Source organism: Pongo pygmaeus, chromosome 9 (genome assembly GCF_028885625.2).
Source record: "Pongo pygmaeus isolate AG05252 chromosome 9, NHGRI_mPonPyg2-v2.0_pri, whole genome shotgun sequence".
NCBI classification, from domain to species: Eukaryota; Metazoa; Chordata; class Mammalia; order Primates; family Hominidae; genus Pongo; species Pongo pygmaeus.
In genome coordinates this window covers 7867501-7888793 of record NC_072382.2, presented here as the reverse complement: position 1 = coordinate 7888793, position 21293 = coordinate 7867501, and the positions used below count along the sequence as shown (strand labels likewise).

At 41.5% G+C, this 21293-nt stretch overlaps 1 protein-coding gene and 1 long non-coding RNA gene across 13 annotated transcripts in view; one reads left to right on the top strand and one right to left on the bottom strand.

Annotated features, from left to right (window-relative positions):
- Positions 1 to 21293, bottom strand: part of LOC129009063 (uncharacterized) — a 56366-nt gene that overhangs the window by 5244 nt on the left and 29829 nt on the right. For 2 of the 3 annotated variants that reach the window (XR_008492616.2, XR_008492615.2), the window contains exons 2-4: positions 14978 to 15112; positions 9087 to 9169; positions 2747 to 2839 (exon numbers count right to left, since the gene is read on the bottom strand). This is a non-coding gene — a long non-coding RNA (uncharacterized LOC129009063). Of the gene's footprint in view, positions 1 to 2746; positions 2840 to 9086; positions 9170 to 14977; positions 15113 to 18416; positions 18764 to 21293 lie in introns of those variants that run through there. The other variant, XR_010127679.1, reaches the window with a different exon arrangement.
- TOP6BL (TOP6B like initiator of meiotic double strand breaks) overlaps positions 1 to 21293 on the top strand; it is a 99634-nt gene that overhangs the window by 48640 nt on the left and 29701 nt on the right. For 8 of the 10 annotated variants that reach the window (XM_063671676.1, XM_063671674.1, XM_054441754.2 and 5 more), the window contains 5 exons: positions 2508 to 2591; positions 6879 to 6934; positions 7269 to 7340; positions 10250 to 10449; positions 20494 to 20640. In XM_063671676.1, the coding sequence (XP_063527746.1) occupies positions 2508 to 2591; positions 6879 to 6934; positions 7269 to 7340; positions 10250 to 10449; positions 20494 to 20640 (559 nt within the window). The remainder of the gene's footprint in view (positions 1 to 2507; positions 2592 to 6878; positions 6935 to 7268; positions 7341 to 10249; positions 10450 to 20493; positions 20641 to 21293) is intronic. The other 2 variants (XM_063671675.1, XM_063671677.1) reach the window with 2 other exon arrangements.

Sequence of the window (21293 nt, the reverse complement as noted above, 5' to 3'; positions counted from 1 at the left end):
TCTTTTTCAGTGTACTTATAAAAAACATTAAAAGGCCAGGTGCAGTGGCTTATGTCTAATTCTAGCACTTTGGGAGGCCAAGGTGGGAGGACTGCTTGAGGCCAAGAGTTTGAGACCAGCCTGGGCAACATAATGAGACCCTGTCTCTACAGAAAATTAAAAAATAAAAATTAGCCAGGTGTGGTGATACACACTTGTAGTCCTAGCTACTTGGGAAGCTGAGGTGGGAGGGTCGCTGGAGCCCAGGAGTTCAAGGTTACAGTTAGCTATGATCATGCCACTGCATTCCAGCCTGAGTGACAAAGCGAGACCCTGTTTCTAAAAAAAAAAAAAAAAAAAAAAAAAAAAAAAAATCATAGTAATAAAATAAAAATATTGTAATGGTTTATCCTTCTATATTTGTGTGTTTCTTCTTTTTGTGTTATCAAATTTTGACATCTGGGACCGTTTTTTTTTGTTTTGTTTTGTTTTTTTGTTTTGTTTTTTTAACATATACCTAGTACATGGCTGTGTATTCTCTGAGCCAACAATAAAAACCTACTAATTTCTGATTGTATTTCTTCTTTCATTTTTTTGGACTTCTGCATTTTCTAGGAGACTGTTTCTAACTTTGGTTTTAGGAACACTATAATAGTGAGTCAGTATAGGTAAGTGGTTAATGCTAAAGATTTATAGCCAAGTCGACCTGGCTAACCTTGGACAAGCTGTTTAACCTTTTTGAGACTCTTTTGTAAAATATTTATTTTTATTTTCCTTCATTTTTAAAAATCCAGATCCTGCACAATCTTTTATTTATAAAATTTGGGTACCTAATAGAGTTTTTTGAAGGTTAAATGAGATAATATTTAACCTTAGCACCATTCCTGCAGTAAAATCTTCACCTAGTGGTAAATCTTATATTTGTAGGGAAGTGTTTGTAGTATATTGGCAAGAACATGGGCAATTAGTATTAGAAAGACTTAAGGTCACTCACAAAACAAAAAAGAAAGACTTACAGTCAAGTTCTGGCTGTACCACTGAACAGGTAAGTGACCTTAGGCATGTTGCTTAACTTCTCTGAGACTTTTTAAAAAAATCTACAAAGAAGGGGCCAGGTGCAGTGGCTCACATCTGTAATCCCAGCACTTTGGGAGGCCGAGGTGGGCAGATCACCTGAGGTCAGGAGTCCGAGACCAGCCTGGCCAACATGGAGAAACCCCGTCTCTACAGAAAATACAAAAAATCTGCCAGGCATGGTGGCGCACACCTGTAGTCCCAGCTACTCAGGAGGCTGAGGCAGGAGAATTGCTTGAACCCGGGAGGCAGAGGTTGCAGTGAGCCGAGATCACACCACTGTACTCCAGCCTGGGCAACAAGAGCAAAACTCCATCTCAAAAAACAAACAAACAAACAAAAAAAACTACAGAGATTGTAATACCTACCTTACAGGATTTTTGTGAGGTATATATATATAGCAACTGCACACTTGTCACATAGTAGGTATTCAGTGAGTGATATCTATTATTGTTACCATGTATAATATACACTTTCTTTCCTTTTTTTTTTTTCCCCCGAGACAGAGTCTAGCTCTGTCACCCAGGCTGGAGTGCAGGGGCACCATCTTGGTTCACTGCAACCTCCACCTCCCAGGTTCAAGCGATTCTCCTGCCTTAGCCTCCTGAGTAGCTGGGATTGCAGGCACATGCCACAACACCTGGCTAATTTTTGTATTTTTAGTAGAGATGGGGTTTCACCATTTTGGCCAGGTTGGTCTCGAACTCCTGACCTCAGGTGATTTGCCCACCTCGGCCTCCCAAAGTGCCGGGATTACAGGCATGAGCTAACACGCCCGGCCTACAATTTCAGATATATGGATCCTTAAAACAGTTCTGTGAGGTCAAAGGGGTAGGTTTTATCCCTATTTTGCCGATTAGGAAATGAGGTCCAGAGCAGTGATTTTTTTTTTCACGAGTATTTAAGTAATTTTTTTTTTTACAGAACCAGTACTAGAACACAGGTCTTCTGGCTTTGAGCTTTTTGCTCTTCCGCTTTTCCTTATAAATAAATGTTTGGATTAATGGATTGATGTCAAAAATAGGTTCCTTTTAGTGTTTGCTCCTTTGACTCCACTCAGATTCTTTTTTTAAAATTTCTTTCTAAAAAAGCATAACTCAGATTCTTAATACAGATTGTTCCAAAGCACATTAGGATGGCGGAGTTATTCTTATCAACTTCAGTCTGAATTACTTTTAAATTTGTCCCCAAAGGTGGTTTTGACATTATGAGTTCTACTCTGATCTTTGTTCTTGTGTCTCCTGAAGTTCCATGTAATAGATACTCTAACCCGAGAAGTGATGGCTATTTAGATTTTCTTTTGCATACAATTCTCATTCCCAAAGATGTCTCCCTTTGGTGTCCAAAAAGCTTTCTGAGGTATAGTTACTTTTACAAGAGGAAATACCATTTTAATTCATTTTTGCTCTTGAGATTGTGTATGTGTGGTAGGTGTTTTTGTTGTATTATTACAGGTTGATGAAAAGCCCAGAACCTTGATGACAGATTGTCTGGTTATAAAGCATTTTTTACGTAAAATCATCATGGTGCACCCTAAGGTAAGCTGTTCCTTTGTACAATAATGATTCCCTTATTTAAGTCATTGTTTTCCAGAGACCTTTACTGTGTAAGACATGGACAGATATGATTGGTTCTTTTTCTTTCAATGAAGATGATTAAAACGTTTAATATTTGAGGTCATGGTGGCTCATACCTGTAATCCCAACAATTTGGGAGGCTGAGGCGGGAGGATCACTTGAGTCCAGGAGTTTAAGACCAGCCAAGGCAACATGGTGAGACTCTGTCTCTACAAAAAAAAATTTAAAAATTAGCCAGGTGTGGTAGTGAGCTCCTGTAATCCCAGTTCCTCAGGAGGGTGAGGTGAGAGGATTGCTTGAGCCCAGGAGGTTGAGGCTGCAGTGAGCCATGATTGTGCCACTGCCCTCCAGCCTAGGTGACAGAGCAAGACCCTGTCTTGGAAAAAAAACAAAAAAGACAACTTTCAACTTTCAATATTGAATTGATTTGGTTTCTATGTCCTTAAAACAGTTGTTTTTTTTAGAGAGACAAGGTCTCACTATATTGCCTAGGCTAGTCTCTAACTCCCGGGCTTGAACAATCCTTACGGTTTGGCCTCCCAATGTGCTGGGATTACAGGTGTGAGGCACCGCACCTGGCCCAAGGCAATCTTTTTTTTTTTTTTTTTTTGAGACAGAATCTCACTCTGTTGCCTAGGCTGGAGTGCAGTGGCATGATCTCGGCTCACTGCAACCTCTGCCTCCCAGATTCAAGCCATTCTCCTGCCTTCACCTTCCTAGTAGCTGGGATTACAGGTGTGCACCACCATGCCCGGCTAATTTTTGTATTTTTACTAGAGACAGGGTTTCACTATGTTGGCCAGGCTGGTCTCAAACTCCTGACCTCAGGTGATCCACACACCTCAGCCTCCCAAAGTGCTGGGATTACAGGCCTGAGTCACCACACCCAGCCAAGGCAATCTTAATGTTGATTATGTGTTATAGCTGAGAAACCTCTGGATAGAGAGATCTTTGTTTTGGGTTATTTTCACTTTTTTTATTGCTTTATTGTATCACTTTAAATACCTCTTCCCTCCTCTGTGCTTTGTTTTTTGTTAAACCTAGATAATAAACCTTGCTGTTTATCTCCCTTTCTAAAGTGACTATAAGAACAAATAAGGATTTTTTTTTTTTTTTTCCTGAGACAGGGTTTTGCTCTGTCACCCATGTTGGAGTGCAGTGACTTGATCTCGGCTCACTGCAGCCTCCACCTCCGAGGTTCAAGTGATTCTCCTGCCTCAGCTCCCTGAGTAGCTGGGATTACAGGTGTGCACCACCACACCTGGCTAATTTTTGTATTTTTAGTAGAGATGGGGTTTCGTCATGTTGGCCAAGCTGATCTTGAACTCCTAGCCTCAAGTGATCCACCTATCTCGGACTCCCAAAATGCTGGGGTTACAGGCGTGAGCCATCATGCCTGGCCAAGAAATTTTGATAGAATATTTTGAATATTAGAGAGCTAAATTTTTTATTATCTGTAGTTAGATATGTTTATAAAGATAAACACAGTTAAGCATATCTATGACATCCCCCTTCTGCCATCTTCCTACTTTTTGCCTATTGTTTCAGTCACTATTCTAAGTGCTCTTTGTGCACTCGCTCACTTAACTCTTAAAACACCCCCTGTGAAGTGAGTTTTATCATCATCATCCGCATTTTGTAGCTGAGAAAACTATAGTACAGAGAGTAAATAACTTGGAGAGCAGGATTTGAACTCAGGCAGTCTGGTTCTAGAGTCACTTCTTACCTTATGTTACACAGAAAGAAAAATACAGGTGAAGGGAGAAAATAATTAGAACAGTGAGGTACACTGGAGAGGATATAAAAATCAGATGGGGAAGAGGAAGAAAAAGCAAAGAAAAAGGCATGGAATGTTCCACATATGAAAATAATAGAAATAAAAATGGATAGTTCCTTTAAAAAGGAGGTGAAGGGGCTGGGCGTGTTGGCTCACACCTGTAATCCCAGCACTTTGGAAGGCTGACTTGGGCGGATTGCTTGAGCTCAGGAGTTGCAGACCAGCCTGGGCAAGATGGTGAAACTCTGTCTCTACTAAAAATACAAAAATTAGTCGGGTGTGGTTCCATGTGCCTGTGGTCCCAGCTACTTGAGGGGCTGAGGCAGGAGAATCACTTGAACCCAGGAGGAGGTTGAGGCTGCAGTGAACCGTGTTTGCACCATTGCACTCCAGCTTAGGTGACAAAGTGACTCTGTCTCAAAAAAAAAAAAAAAAAAAAAAAAAAGGTTAAGGGGTAGGGGTTGACAGAATGGCAAAGGGGCAGGGATGATTTCTGATAATTTGTGACAACCTGGAACTGTGATATAGGTCTCAATATATTTAAGATTTAGAATTTAAACACAGGCAAGTATTAAGTATGTTTAGGGAAAATACAAGTGATAAAGAATGTATTTTTCGGCCGGGCACAGTGGCTCACGCCTGTATCCTAGCACTTTGGGAGGCTGAGGTGGGTGGATCACGAGGTCAGGAGATTGAGACCATCCTGGCCAACATGGTGAAACCTTGTCTCTACTAAAAATACAAATATTGGCTGGGCACAGTGTCTCACGCCTGTAATCCCGGCACTTTGGGAGGCAGAGGTGGGCAGATCACCTGAGGTCAGGAGTTTGAGACCAGCCTGGCCAACATGGTAAAACCCCGTCTCTACTAAAAATACAAAAATTAGCCAGGCATGGTGGTACACACCTGTAATCCCAACTACTCAGGAGGCTGAGGCAGGAGAATCACTTGAACCTGGGAGGCGGAGGTTGCAGTGAGCTGAGATTGTGCCATTGCACTCCAGCATGGGTGACAGAGCAAGACTCTGTCTCCAAAAAAAAAAAAATACAAATATTAGCTGGGCATGGTGGTGCGTGCCTGTAGTCCCAGCTACTCAGGAGGCTGAGGCAGGAGAATTGCTTGAACCTGGGAGGTGGAGGTTGCAGTGAGCCGAGATTTTGCCTCTGCACTCCAGGCTGGGTGACAGAGTGAGACTCCATTTCAAAAAAAAAAAAAAAAAGAATGTCTTTTTCCTGGCTGAGCACAGTGGCTCACGCTTGTAATCCCAGCACTTTGGGAAGCCGAGGTGGGTGGATCACTCACTTAGGTGGTCAGGAGTTCAAGACCAGCCTGGCCAACATGGCGAAACCCCCATCTCTACTAAAAATACAAATATTAGCTGGGCACAGTGGCGCACGCCTGTAGTCCCAGCTACTCGGGAGGCTGAGGCAGGAGAATTGCTTGAACCTGGGAGGCAGAGGTTGCAGTGAGCCAAGATTGCGCCATTGCACTCTGCCCTCCAGCCTGGGTGACAGACTGAAACTCCGTCTCAAAAAAAAAAAAAGAAAGTCTTGTTCCTCTAGGTTCATCCATGTCGCAAATGATAGGATTTCCTTCTTTTTAAAGGCTGACTAGGCTGGGTATGGTGGCTCATTCCTATATCCTAGCACTTTGGGAGGCTGAGGCAGGAGGATCACTTGGCCGTGGGAGTTCAACACCAGCCTGGGCAATATGGTGAAACCCTGTCTCTACAAAAAAATGCAAAAAGTAGCTGGGTGTAGTGGCACATGCCTGTGGTCCCAAGCTACTCAGGAGGCTGAGGTGGGAGGATCACTTGAGCCTGGGAGACCAAGATCACACCAATGCACTCCAGGCTGGGCAACAGAGCAAGACCCTGTCTCAAAAAAAAAAAAAAACAAACAAAAAAAAAAAAAACAAAACTAACTGTATTCCATTGTGTATATACCACATTTTCTTTATCAACAGAAAAACAAATACTGTATGATTTCACTTATATGTGGAATCTGAAAAAGTCAAATTCATAGTAGAGAATAGAATGGTGGTTACTAGAGGCTGGGAGTGGGTTAAGGAAGGAAATAGGGAGTTGTTAGTTAAAGGGTACAAAGTTTCAGTTAGACAGGAGGAATAAGTTTTTAGAATCTTATTTCACAGGGGGGTGACTATAGTCAATAATAATGTATTATATATTTCAAAATAGCTGAGAGTAAATTTCATATGTCTCACCACAAAAAATGCTAGTAAGTTATGTGATAGATGTTAATCTACTTGATTTAATCATTCCACATTGTATACATATATCAAAACACCACACTGTACCCTATCAATGTATACAGTTATAGTTTATAAATTAAAAATAATGTTAATTTAAAAAATTTTTAAACTTATTCTTTTCCTTTAGGGATTAGATATGGAAGTTTTTAATCTGTATCTTGGCTCATGTTAAATCTCACACTTAATTTATTGTTTTGCAGGTTAGATTTCATTTCAGTGTAAAGGTAAATGGAATCCTCTCCACAGAGATCTTTGGGTAAGTTCTTAGGTCTATGGCTTAAGATGATGCTATGGCTCTGCAGTTTTTCTCAGCTATTATTGTCCTATTTCCAAAAGATTCACAGTTTGATATCTTGACCCAAAGTCACCTTGAAACTAATTTTCCGACACCCCCACATTTTGTTATTTTAGTAGATTCATCCCTGTCTCTAGAGGGGGTAAACTTAAAGATTGCCATTTTCCCCCTGGTTAATTAGTTACTGAATTCCAGTAATCGCTGGGGTGGTAGTAGTCATGGGCCAAAATTTGTGTTAAACAGAGATTGATTTTAGAATCTTTGAGAGATGGCTTAGCTTTGCTTTGCTTTGCAGGGTAGAGAATGAACCCACTTTGAACCTTGGGAATGGAATTGCTCTTGTGGTCGACTCTCAGCATTATGTGAGGTGAAGGCGTAAAGCCTTGTTGTCCCTCTGCGTGTTTTACTCTCCTCTCGAGTATGATTGTGGGTAGAAATTGGAAATTGTCTCACTTGTCATTTGTAAGTGCCAGGTGTCAGCTTCTCTATAAGAAAAGCAGAAGTAAAACTTTTTTTATGTTGAAAACTGCTATTTTAAGTTATTTATGTATTTGAATCTATTCTAAATGACCTGAAGACATGTGCCTTCTTCTCTCCAGGCCTTATTTTCTTCTGTAAATGAAACAAAACAGACCCTGCTAGTTCCAATCCCATTTAGGCATAAGAAGAGAAGACTATGAATTTAAAACTTTACTTGAATGCTTGGCTAGAGAGATAGTATGAATACAAAGGAATTCATCATACATTATTTTTTGTGCATCAGCATTTTGCATAGGTTTGGAAATCATCTCTCTGCCTATCTCCATCTTCTTCAGACTCCAAGAAAGTAAATCTGGCCAGGCGCAGTGGCTCATGCCTGTAATCCCAGCACTTTGGGAGGCTGAAGTGGATGGATCACTTGAGATCAAGAGTTCGAGACCAGCCTGGCCAACATGGCAAAACCCCATCTCTGCTAAAAATACAAAAATTAGCTGGGCGTGGTAGCACATGCCTGTAATCCCAGCTACTTGGGAGGCCAAAGCATGAGAATCACTTGAACCCAGGAGGCGGAGGTTGCAGTGAGCAGAGATCACGCCACTGCACTCCAGCGACAGAGCAAGACTCTGTCTCAAAAATAAATAAATAAATAAAAAATGTAAAAAATCCATGGAGGAGGTGGTAAACAATATGGAACACACAGAGCCTTTCTGTCTTGCCTTCCTGTGCCATTTAACTACCACAGAATCCAAAGTGAAAATGAATTATATCAAGAAAAGACCTAACATATGCTTAAATCCACTTAATTTATTTTTTCTTTTTTTGAGACAGGGTCTCACTCTGTTCAACCCAGATGCCATCATAGCTCACTGCAGCCTCGAACTCCTGGGCTCAAGTCATTTTCCCACCTCAGCCTCCTGAATAGCTAGTAGCTAGGACCACAGAAATATACTACCATACGCTGCTAATTTTTTTTTTTTTTTTGAGACAGAGTCTCGCTCTGTTGCCCAGGCTGGAGTGCAGATCTCAGCTCACTGCAACCTCCACCTCCCGGGTTCAAGTGATTCTCCTGCCTCAGCCTCCTGAGTAGCTGGGACTACAGGCGCACGCCACCAGGCCCGGCTAATTTTTTTGTATTTTTAGTAGAAATGGGGTTTCACCATGTTGGCCAGGATGGTCTCGATCTCCTGACCTCATGATCCACCTGCCTTGGTCTCCCAAAGTGCTGAGATTACAGGTGTGAGCCACTGTGCCCAGCCCATATACTGCTAATTTAAAAAAAAATTCTTTTGTAGAGATGAGGGTGTTGCCTAGGCTGGTCTCAAACTCCTGGACTCAAGCAATCCTCCTGCCTCGGCCTTTCAAAGAGCTGGGATTACAGATGTGAGCCAATGTGTCCAGCCCTAATTTAGTCTTTATTCATTAGTTTCTGCCTCTATTTATGTGCCCAGAGGCAACACTAGTAGTCAAAGTCTCTTAAGGCTTAAAGAGACTGCCCGTGGTTCTTAGTCTGTTTTCTTATTCTCACCCAAAATTACACCTCAGATGAGAACATTTTTGTCATTTAATATACAGGTAATAATTTCCCCACCCCATATCTTTCTTTAGTGATCCTCTAATAATAAACAATCCTTACAGGTAGCAGCTCATCATCATAGTTGTACTGACACAAGTTTAAGCCTTTGAGCCAATTTTTGTAGATGTGTTTCCTTGGATGACCTGATTAGAGAGAAAGGAAAAGGTTCATTAATATTTCCTCTCTATTAATTAATTCATTCATTCTTAATCAGCTTTCTCAGGTTACTATTTTCTTTCTGTTTAGAAAAGAGCTATTGGAAAGTAACAAAATTTTACTAGATTCTTTCTAGGAGAGAAAGATGGCCTGATTTTTTCTCATTGTTACTATCAAACAGCAACCTCAGACCTCTTCAGTGTAAGGTGTAGCATGTGCGAGAGCAGACTTATAAGTATCATGGGGCCAGTTTTAGGCTATCTGTGATTCATGGGCCCCCTCACACAATGCTGACCTTTGAATGAATTTGGAAATTTGCTCAAAACCAAAGATTAATTTTAGTGGAGGAAATATACTTGAGAATAAGAAACAGGCTGGTCATGATGTCTCACACCTGTAGTCCCAGCACTTTGGGAGGCCAAGGCAGAAAGATTGCTTGAGGCCAGGAGTTTGAGACCAGCCTAGTAAACATAGTGAGACCCCATCTCTAATAGAATAAAATAATAGTAATTATTTTTCAAGACAAAGTCTCATTCTGTCACTCAGGCTGGAGTGCAGTGGCGCAATATCAGCTCACTGCAACCTCTGCTTCCCAGGTTCAAGTGATTCTCCTGCCTCAGCCTCCTGAATAGCTGGGATTACAGGCATGCACCATCACGCACAGCTATTGTATCTTTAGTAGAGATGGAGTTTCACCATGTTGGCCAGGTTGGTCTTGAACTCCTGACCTCAAGTGATCCACCCGCCTCAGCCTCCCAAAGTGCTGGGATTACAGGCGTGAGCCACCATGCTTGGTCTAAAATGTTTTTTTAAAAAGAGAAACTAAGAAGCATCCATTAGTGGCAGCAAAAGCAGGAGCCATGATATCTCTGAAATGCCAGTTTTTCTACTACTTCCATTGCTGTGCTTCCCTGAGTGAGACATAAGTTATTTATTCCAACAAAACTGATATAGCAGGTTGTATGGTTGTACATATGCTAGAGGTTATAAAAATAGTTTTGAATGCTCTTTTAAATAATTTCTTAAGAGGAAAAAACGTTAAATTTGACTTGTCTGTTTTCTGACAGTAGACCAAATTTTGGTACAATTGAATCACACTGCAGCAGAATTCACCCTGTGCTAGGACATCCAGTAATGCTTTTCATCCCTGAAGACGTGGCTGGCATGGACTTGTTGGGAGAACTGATACTGACTCCAGCAGCTGCACTGTGCCCCAGCCCAAAGGTTTCTTCCAACCAGCTTAACAGGATTTCTTCAGTTTCCATATCCTTTTGATGAAAAGTTCTATCCAATTATCTTTGAAATGGGTTTTTATATCCCAGTTTTAGGAAAGCCTTTAGTATGTGAATTCTGCATCTACAAATATGTATGATTTGTATAAAAACATATAATCTAATGTGAAAGCCAAGCTTGAAAATTTTGCCAGGGAACTGAAAACTGTAAAATGTGACACATACCATGCATTTTTCATACAATCCAATATGACTGAAGCATGAAATGAATGGTGCACGAGGAAGAGATGGGGCTAGAAAAGTAGTCTGGAGTTGAATATGGTAGATCTTGAGTGCCATATTAAGGATTGTGAACTTTATTCTCTGTATCGTAAGAAACCATTGAATATTTTTGGGAGAAGTCTTTAGCAGCATTAGAGATCATGGATGGGAGACAGACGTTAGTAATACTAAGTAAATAAGTAAGTGAACTGGATTAAAAATAATGAGTGCTTGACGGCTGGGCGCAGTGGCTTACACCTGTAATCCCAGCACTTTGGCAGGCCAAGGTGGGCGGATCACTTGAGGTCAGGGGTTTGAGACCAGCCTGGCCAATATGGTGAAACCCTGTTTCTACTAAAAATACAAAAATTAGGCTGTTAGGCCGGGCATGGTGACTCACACCTGTAATCCCAGCACTTTGGGAGGCTGAGGAGGATGGATCACAAGGTCAGGAGTTGGAGACCAGCCTGGCCAACATGGTGAAACCCCATCTCAGTAAATACAAAAATTAGCTGGGGATGGTGGCAGGCACCTGTAATCCCAGCTACTCAGGAGGCTGAGGCAGGATAATCACTTGAACCCGGGAGGCAAAGGTTGCAGTGAGCCGAGATCGCGGCCACTGCACTCCAGCATGGGCAGCAGAGTGAGATTCCGTCTCAAAAAAAAAAAAATTAGCCAGGCGTGGTGGTGTTATGTCTGTAGTCCCATCTACTTGGGAGGCTGAGGCAGGAGAATCACTTGAACCTGGGAGGTGGAGGCTGCAGTGAGCCAAGAACACGACACTGCACTCCAGCCTGGGTGACAGAGCAAGACTCTGCCTCAGAAAAAAAAAAAGAAAAAAGATAACAATAATAATGAGTGCTTGAATCTAAAGTGTGGTAGGCATGGAAAGGCCAGACTTATCACCTGAATTAATCAACAAAATATGGTCACCAGTTCATTATTAAGGTAGGGAGAGATTCAGGGCAGGAAATGTCTAAAGTTGATGTAAAGTTGATGTCAGATTTCTATGTCTAGAATAGGCAAATACAGAGAGACAGAAAGTTGATGGAGGGGCTTTTTTTTTTTTTTTGGAGACAAGGTCTGGCTCTGTTGCCCAGGCTGGAGTGCGGTGACACAATCTCAGCTCACTGCAACCTCTGCTTCCTGGACTCAAACCATCCTCCCACCTCAGCCTCCTAGAGACCACAGGCACATGCCACCATGCCCAGCTAATTTTTGCATTTTTGGTAGAGACAGAGTTTCACCATGTTGCCCAGGCTGGTCTCAAACTCCTGGACTCCAGCGATCCACCAGCCTCGGCCTCCCAAAGTGCTGGGATTACAGGCATGAGCCACTGTGCTCGGCCTGGAGGGGCTTCTTTTCAGAGTAATGAAAATGTTCTAAAATTGATGGTGGTGGTGATTGCACAACTCTTTGAATATTCTAAAATCCATTTTGTTACACATTTAAAATGAGTGAATTGTATGTGAATTGTATCTCAAGCTATTTAAAAATATTTCCATGAATAACTGACAGAATAATGATACTTTCAGCAAGATAAAAAAACATTAATAGCAGATTTAGGGGATAAAGAAGATGAGTTTGACATTAAACATGTTGAGTTTATGGTGCCTCAGGACATCCTTTGAACATAGTAAGGAGCTATATAGGAATTTGGTCTGGAACTTGGAAGTGGTCAGATTTAGAGATAGAGAATTTTAGAGTCTCCGTTTCCTCCATAGGTAAGAGTTGTGTAGTGCTGTGTTTAGAGCATGGCACAGGAGTGTAAATGTTGGATTCACTACTAATTAGCTGTGGGACTGTAGGCAACTTACTTAACCAACCTATGCCTTTACTTCCTCTGCTTTAAAATGAGGATGATACTTATCTCATAGATTTAGTTTCCTTTGCAAAAATTGGTTTTCTGTTCTTTTGAGGTTTGTTTGCTTGTTTTAGAATTAAGTATAATACTCCATGTGAAGCTCCTAGCATATAATGAGTACTCAATAATATTAATAATTGTTATTGTCATATGATTGAAGCTGTAGGAGTAAATGAAGTTATAGAAAAGTATAAACAATGAGAACAGGCCAGACGCGGTGGCTCACGCCTGTAATCCCAGCACTTTGGGAGGCCAAAGCTGGCGGAGCACTTGAGGTCAGGAGTTTGAGACCAGCATCGCCAACATGGCAAAACCCTGTCTCTATTAAACATACAAAAATTAGCCGGGTGTGGTGGCGCATGACTGTAGTCCCAGCTACTTGGGAGACTGAGACAGGAGAATTACTTGAACCTGGGAGGCAGAGGTTGCAGTGAGCTGATATCACGTCACTGCATTCCAGCCTGGGTGACAGAGCAAGACTCTGTCTCAAAACAAAAAAGAGAACAGAAGAGGCATGGTATGATAGATGTCAGTTATGTGATGTTGCGTATCAGATATCAAAAGATACCGTAGTATCTTTTAGGGAGGAGGAGGGAGCAGGATAGTGATGAAGACTATGTTTGGACATTTTCTATTTTAAAACATGCTTTTTCTTTATATCTAGATAGTACAGAACAGTATAAAATAAATAAGTTTCTTCTTCCTCCTCATTCCATCGTCTAGAAGGAATAAGACAAATTGTCTGTCCTCTTGGGGAAAATTTAACAGATAGATATTAGGTAGTGATAAGTGCAGTGGAGATAAATAGAACAAAGTAATAGAGAATGATGGAGACATTATTTTAAATATGGTCAGTGAAGCCTCTAAGGAGGTGGTGTTTTAAAAAAGAGAGAGAGCTGGCCGGGCGTGGTGGCTCATGCCTGTAATCCCAGCACTTTGGGAGGCCGAGGTGGGCGGATCACGAGGTCAGGAGATCGAGACCATCCTGGCTGACACGGTGAAATCCCGTCTCTACTAAAAATACAAAAAATTAGCCGGGCGAGGTGGCAGGCACCTGTAGTCCCAGCTACTCGGGAGGCTGAGGCAGGAGAATGGCGTGAACCCTGGGGGGCGGAGCCTGCAGTGAGCCGAGATCACACCACTGCACTCCAGCCTGGGCGACAGAGCGAGACTCCGTCTCAAAAAAAAATAATAAATAAAAATAAAATAAAATAAAAAGAGAGAGAGCTAGCTATGAAAATTCTGGTGAGATTTTACTTTCTGAAAGTGGCAAACTTGATAATTTAGACCAACCTTCTCACTGAAGGCAAAGGCTGGATGAAATATTAAAACATCATAAAAGCAGGCTGGGTGTGGTGGCTCATGCCTGTAAGCCCAGCACTTTGGGAGGCCAAGGTGGGTGGATCACCTGAGGTCAGGAGTTTGAGACCAGCCTGACCAACATGGAGAAACCCTATCTCTACTAAAAATACAAAATTAACCAGGCATGGTGGTGCATGCCTGTAATCCCAGCTACTCAGGAGGCTGAGACAGGAGAATCTCTTGAACCTGGGAGGCAGTGGTTGCGGTGAGCCGAGATCGTGCCATTGCACTCCAGCCTGGGCAACAAGAGCGAAATTCCATCTCAAAAAACAAACAAACAAACAAAAAAATCATAAAAGCATCAAAGAGCTAGTGAAGAGGAGGAGTTTCTGTGCCATGATTTAGGAGAGGTTTGAATTACAGAGAGCTGAGCCTAGCATTGGGGGATGCTTTTGCCCTGGAGTAGTTTGCCAATTAGAGCAAGCAGTTGAGAGGCTAAGATGTATTAATACTTCCAAATCTATGCAGGACAAAAAGGCCAAAGAATCCAGGACCTGCTGAGCTTGGGAGCGCTGCTAAAAACAACTCTTGCCTTGGGCAAGGGATAACTAGAAGGCTATATTTTAAGGAGTAAGGTGAACCTGAAATAAATCACTCTTCACATGGACTGTACATGATTTTTGGTCATCTAGGCACGCCAGAAAATCTTAAACTTTGAAACTGGATTAGGATGATTTTAGATTTGTTAGTTCTAGATGTCTTATAGAAGCAAACAAAAATTTCTAGAGGAAAATAACTGCATCCTATGCTCCCAATTATTTAACACTTTTTCAAATAACAGTGTCCCATGGTGCATATGCACATACACATGCACAGTCACAAATAACCAGGTGTAAGAAAGGACAAGATAATATGAACAAGAGCTAGCAAAAATAAAGTCACGGAAACACCCACTGGGACTCCAGATACTGGTGATATCAGATGTTGACTTTAAAAAGTTATGCTTAGCTGGGTGTGGTGGTTCACACCTGTAATCTCAGCACTTTGGGAGGCTGAGGCAGGAGGATCGCTTGAGCCTGCAAGTTCGAGATCAGCCTGGGAAACACAGTAAGACCCCCCATCTCTATACAAGTTACCTGAGCATGCGTGGTGCATGCCTGTGGTCCCACCTACTCAGGAAGCTGAAGTGGGAAGATTGCTTGAGCACAGGAGGTCAAGACTGCAGTGAGCCATGATCGTGCCACTGCCCTTCAGCCTGGGTGACGTGAGACCTGTTTAAAAAAATGAAAAATTATGCTTACTAAGTTTATGAAAATGAAAGCAAAGTTTGAAAATTTTACTAGAAAACTGAAACTGTAAAATATGAAATAACTTTTAACAAGAACAAAACAGAAATGGTAGAATCAAGAAATATAATAACCAATGTTGAATAAAATTCAGTACACAGGTTTAACAGCAGATTAAGTACAATTTAAGTGAATTTGTAAACTAAAAGCTAAAGATAGCAAGAACTTAGCAAAAATAAAGCAAAGAGAGACAAGTCATGGAAAATACAGAAGAGAGGGGTTAACAGAGTAAAGAGTAAAACTGTCTAATGTATATTTAATTGATGTCCAAAAAAAGAAGAGAGAAGAGAAAATGGGGCAGAAACAATATTTAAAGAGTTAATGGCTGAAACAACTGAGACAGATGTGTGTGTGTATGTGTGTGTGTGTGTGATGGAGTCTCGCTCTGTTGCCCAGGCTGGAGTGCAGTGGTGCGATCTGGGCTCACTGCAAGCTCCGCCTCCCGGGTTCACGCCATTCTCCTGCCTCAGCCTGCCAAGTAGCTGGGACTACAGGCGCCTGCCACCACACCCAGCTAATTTTTTGTATTTTTAGTAGAGATGGGGTTTCACCGTGTTAGCCAGGATGGCTGAGACAGATTTAAGAACAGAATAATCAAGCAGTATAAATAAAAAAGATTTCTACACCTAAAGAGATGAAAAACAGAAAAATCTTAAAGTCAGTCAGGAGGACAAATCATCTTTAAAAGATAAACAAATTAACAGTTGACTTCCCCACACCAACAGAAGGTGTTAGACTAATAGTGTTAATGTCTTGAAATAAAATCATTACCAACCTAGAATTTCATATCCAATCCAAATATTCCTCAACATAAAAGGTAATAAGCTTACCTGTATATTATGTTAAAATTATAATCCATGTAACAAGAAGAATTAATTCAACAAACTTTAGAACATGGTGTTTTGACTATACGTTCTTAGCAGGATATACTCTAAGGATGAAATGGAAGTCCAAAGACCTCTTAAAATTTATTCAGTGGCATGATTGTTAGTAATAATATTGGTATTTTATATTGGAATTATTGTATGCATACTTATGATAAATAATTATGTTAACAATGTTAGGAACCAAAGTTTTTAGCATCAGATAGAAGATGTGTGAGTGTAAATTCAGAGAAATAACTATTTTTTTAAAGGGGTCTCGCTCTGTTGCCCAGGCTAAAGTGCAGTGGTGCGATCATAGCTTACTGCAACCTCGAACTTCTGGGGTTAAGCAATCCTCCTACCTCAGCCTCTCCTGAGTAGCTGGGACTACAGGCATGCACCATCATGCCTGGCTAATTTTTTTATTTTTATTTTTTGTAGAGACAGGGTCTCACCCCCGAGTTTCCAAATTTAATGAAAACTATAAACCTGCAGATTCATGATCAATGAACCCTAAGTGTAAGAAATATGAAGAAAATTATACCAAGTCACATCATAATCAAAGTATTTGAAGCCAGTAATAAAAAATCTTAAAAGCAGCTGGAGATAAGACACATTATGTATAGAGGAACAAAATAATTATGGCAGATTTCTCACTGGAAACAGTGTTAGCTAGAAGAAAGTGGGGTAACATCTTTATAAAGTACTGAGAGAAAAAAGGCAAAATGAATAATTTTTCAGACATAGAAAAGGTGAAAGAATTTATCACCAGAAGACCTGGATTATAAGAAATGTTAACAGAAATCTTTTAGGTAGAAGAAAAATGTTGCCAGACGGAATTCTGAATCTACCCAAAAAAGGAAGAGCACTGCAAGTGGTGGCTATGTGGGTAGATACAAAATACTTTTGTCCTTTTAAAAACACAAAATATCCTTCTTGAGTATATAAACCAAAAAGCATCCAAGACAGGTCTCAATCAGTTTAGAAGTTTATTTTGCCAAGGTTAAGGATGTTCCTGGGAGACAGGTCTGTGCCTTTCTCTAAAGATGGTTTTGAGGTCTTCAGTATTTAAAGGGGAAACGCAGGCTGGAGGGGAACGAGGGAGGGATGATCACATTATTTAATCCATATGTTACAAGAGAAAAGGAGCAAGTAGGGGAATAGTCAATTATGTATTTGTCTTGTGCTCAGTAAATTGGCCCTTTATATAATAGAAGGTGAACATAAGAGTAGCTACCTGTAGAGGTATTTAACCCTTTATCTGTAGCTATCTGCTTAGGAACAAAAGGAGAGGCAGCTTCTTGGATGACTCAGCTTTCAGCTAAATTATTTCCTTTTGGCATAGTGATTTGGGGTCTTGAGTTTTAATTTTCCTTTCACAAGTACCTTACCAGAAAAAAAAAAAAAAAAATCTTTAGAAAACAAGTCTTGAAGTCCCTCCCTTCAGGACTCCAATTACACATTCCTGAATTAGGCCACCTAAAGTTATCCCGCAGTTCACTGAGGCTTTATTCATTTATGTAGAGACAAGGTCTTGCTGTTTCCCAGGCTGGAGTGCAGTGGCTTGATCTTAGCTCACTACAGCCTTGAACTCCTAAGCTCGTGTGACCTTCCCACTTCAGCCTCCTGAGTGGCTAGGACTACAGGTGTACACCACCATACCTGGCTAATTTTGCATGTGTGTGTGTGTGACATGTCTTGCTATCATTTTCTATATTCTTCATATTTCTTTTTTTTGAGACGGAGTCTCACTCTGTTGCCCAGGCTGGAGTGCAGTGGTGTGATCTCAGCTTACTGCAACCTCTGCCTCCTGAGTTCAATCAATCAGGCCCCTGAAATGATTTCTATCTCTGCCATTTCAGCCTCCCGAGTAGCTGGGACTACAGGTGCCCACCACCACGGCCAGCTAGTTTTTGTATTTTTAATAGAGACGGGGTTTCGCCATGTTGGCCAGGCTGGTCTCGAACTCCTGACCTCAAGTGATCCGCCCTCCTTGGCCTCCCAAAGTGCTGGGACTACAGGCATGAGCTACTGTGCCCAGCCTATACTCTTCATATTTCTTATGCTTAGAGTTCATTGATCATGGATCTGCAAAAATATAATGTATAAGGTTTATAACATCTATGGAGGTAAAACGTGTGACAATAGCACAAAGGCCAAGAGGAGAGAAGTGGAAGTATATTGTTGGATTCTTAGACTATATATGAATTGTTATAATATCATTTGAAGGTAGACTGTGATAAGTTAAAGTTGTATACTAATAAAGCCTGGCAATCCCTAGTTTAATGCAACAGTTATAACTAATAATTTAAAAAGGAGATAAAATGGAATTATAAAAAATTCCTGGCAGGCATGGTGGCTCTCACCTGTAGTCCCAACTACCTTGGAGGCTGATGCAGAGAGGCTCGCTTGAGCACAGGAATTTGAGGCTGCAGTGAGCTGTGATCACATCATTGCACTCCAGTCTGAGCAACAGAATGAGACCCTGTCTCTTAAAAAAGGGGGGTGGGGAGAGAGAGAAAACACTTTTTAAAATGTAAAAAACAATTTCTAATCCAAAAATAGAAAAGAGGAAAAAGGAAACAACGAATACAAGCAACAAATGGAAAAGAGATAAGATGATGGATTTAAACCCAACTATAGCTATATTCATATTACACATAAATGATTTAAACAACCCAATTATAAGACAACTGCACATCTTGGCTCCTCAAACACTCCCCTCTTATTCTGAGTTTGCATCTTTTTTTTTTTTTTTTTTTTTTGAGATGGAGTTTGGCTCTGTCGCCCAGGCTGGAGTGCAGTGGCGCAATCTCGGCTCACTGTAAGCTCTGCCTCCTGGATTCACGCCATTCTCCTGGCTCAGCCTCCCTAGTAGCTGGGACTACAGGCGCCCGCCACTACGCCCAGCTAATTTTTTGTATTTTTAGTAGAGATGGGGTTTCACCATGTTAGCCAGGATGGTCTCAATCTCCTGACCTCATGATCCGCCCACCTCAGCCTCCCAAAGTGCTGGGATTACAGGTGTGAGTCACCGCGCCTGGCCCTGAGTTTGCATCTTAAAAATCCCTTTGCCCTAAACAGTGAGTCAGCCTTAGTTCATGTGTTAATGCCTTCTGAGATTTGTGAGGGAGACTTCATTTATGGGTATAAAGCCTTTCCATAATGCCTCAGTGCCCACTGGGTAGGAATTTTAATCTTCACAATACCTTGTGTTTACCCCATAAGAAAGAGGATGAAAACGAATGAAAGATAAAGGAAAGTACACATTCTGGTCTCTGGCCTTGGTTCAGGGGACAAGAAAGGTTAAGCAGTGGTTCTTAATGGTGTAATTTTGTCCTTAAAGGACATTTGACAATGTCTGGAGACGTTTTTTATTGTCATGGAGGCGGTAATGTGAGGAAGGGTGCTACTGGCATTTGGTGGCTAGAGGCCAGGGATGCTGCTAAACATCCCATAGTGCACAGGACTGCCCACCGCAGTGAAGAATTATCTGGCCCAAAGTGTCACTAGTGCAGAGGTTAAGAAACCCTGGGTTACAGATAGGGTGAGAGTGGGAATTGGAAGTTCAGAGATAGAAACCATTTCAGGGGCATGCCTTCCTTTGTTTTAGATAATAGGTTTGGAGACGATCAGAGGAAGTTTCCTTCTCATTCTGAGTATACTCAAATACTTCCTAGAAAATATTCTCTTGTATATACTTCTAGCATGTATCACATTGTATTACAGCTTACTGGCTTTTATGTCTGTCTCCCATGCTGTAAATATGATAAACTTGAGGACAGGTATTATCTGGATATTTGTCTTTGTACCCCAAGAACTTAGAACTTAAAACAATGTTAACCTGTGGTGCCTTTCAAATCTATGATCATGTGAACTGGATGAATAAATAAACTGTCTTAATATTATATCTGTAGCTCACACTTATTAAACCCAGAATAAATTTCTGGGGATCCTAGTGGATCTATCTCTGGTGCCTCACATCTGTCTTCAGTGTGGAAAAGGCTTAATATGTAACTGCATAGGCTGGGCATGGTGGCTCACACCTGTAATCCCAGCACTTTGGGAGGCCGAGGTGGGCAGATCACGAGGTCAAGAGATCGAGACCATCCTGGCCAACATGGTGAAACCCCGTCTCTACTAAAAATACAAAAATTAGCCAGGCATAGTGGCATGCACCTGTAATCCCAGCTACTTGGGAGGCTGAGGCAGGAGAATCACTTGAACCTGGGAGGTGGAAGTTGCAGTGAGCTGAGATGGCGCCATTGCACTCCAGCCTGGGCGACAGAGCAAGACTCCATCTCAAAAAAAAAAAAAAAAGTAACTGCATAGCACACTTATGGGAGTGTAAACCAGGTCAGTGTTATGTTTGTTTTTTATACAAGTGAATACATAGTCATAAGATACTAAAATTTGGCAGTTTTCTTTAGCAACTACACATATTTCTATATGGACCTTTGGGTCTGCCTCTGATATTGTCAACTTGGGAGCAGCCAATGACTACTTTCTTCAAAGATACCTCTTCTTTAATTGACTGGAAAAAATACCATTTGTGTATGATACCCAATTTGGATCTCAGTTTGGATAGAGGTATATCCTCCCTCTTTCTGCACAGGAATTAAGAAACTTGAAGAATATTAGAGAAATGAAAGGAAATATGAATAGAACTTGTGTATAAAAATATGACCAGAGATCTGATGGCCCAGGTTGGGGTTTGGGGGTCAGGGTCTGGCCAAATGTGAGAGACCACTTGAAGTGAGGCAAACAGGTGTCAAACAGGCAAAGCTCTTTCAGAGCTTGTTTTGGCACTGCATGGTTTTTTTTTGTTGCTTGTTTTTGTTTTGTTTGAGACAGAGTCTTGCTCTATTGCCCAGGCTGGAGTGCAGTGGTATGATCTTGGCTGGCTGCAACCTCCGCCTCCCGGGTTCAAGTGATCCTCCTGCCTCACCCTTCCGAGTAGCTGGGATTACAGGTGCCTGCCACCATGCCTGGCTGATTGTTTTTTGTATTTTTGGTAGAGACAGAGTTTCCCCATGTTGGCCAGGCTGGTCTTGAACTCCTGACCTCAAGTGGCCCACCCGCCTCAGCCTCTCAAAGTGTTGGTATTACAGGTGTGAACCACAGCGCCCGGCCTGGCATTGCATGGTGATACTGGTACTCCTCTTACTTCCTCTGCTGCCTCCTCTATTCCTGGTCCTTCTGTTAGATACTTGTTCAGAGGATTTCTAATGTACCTAATCTGT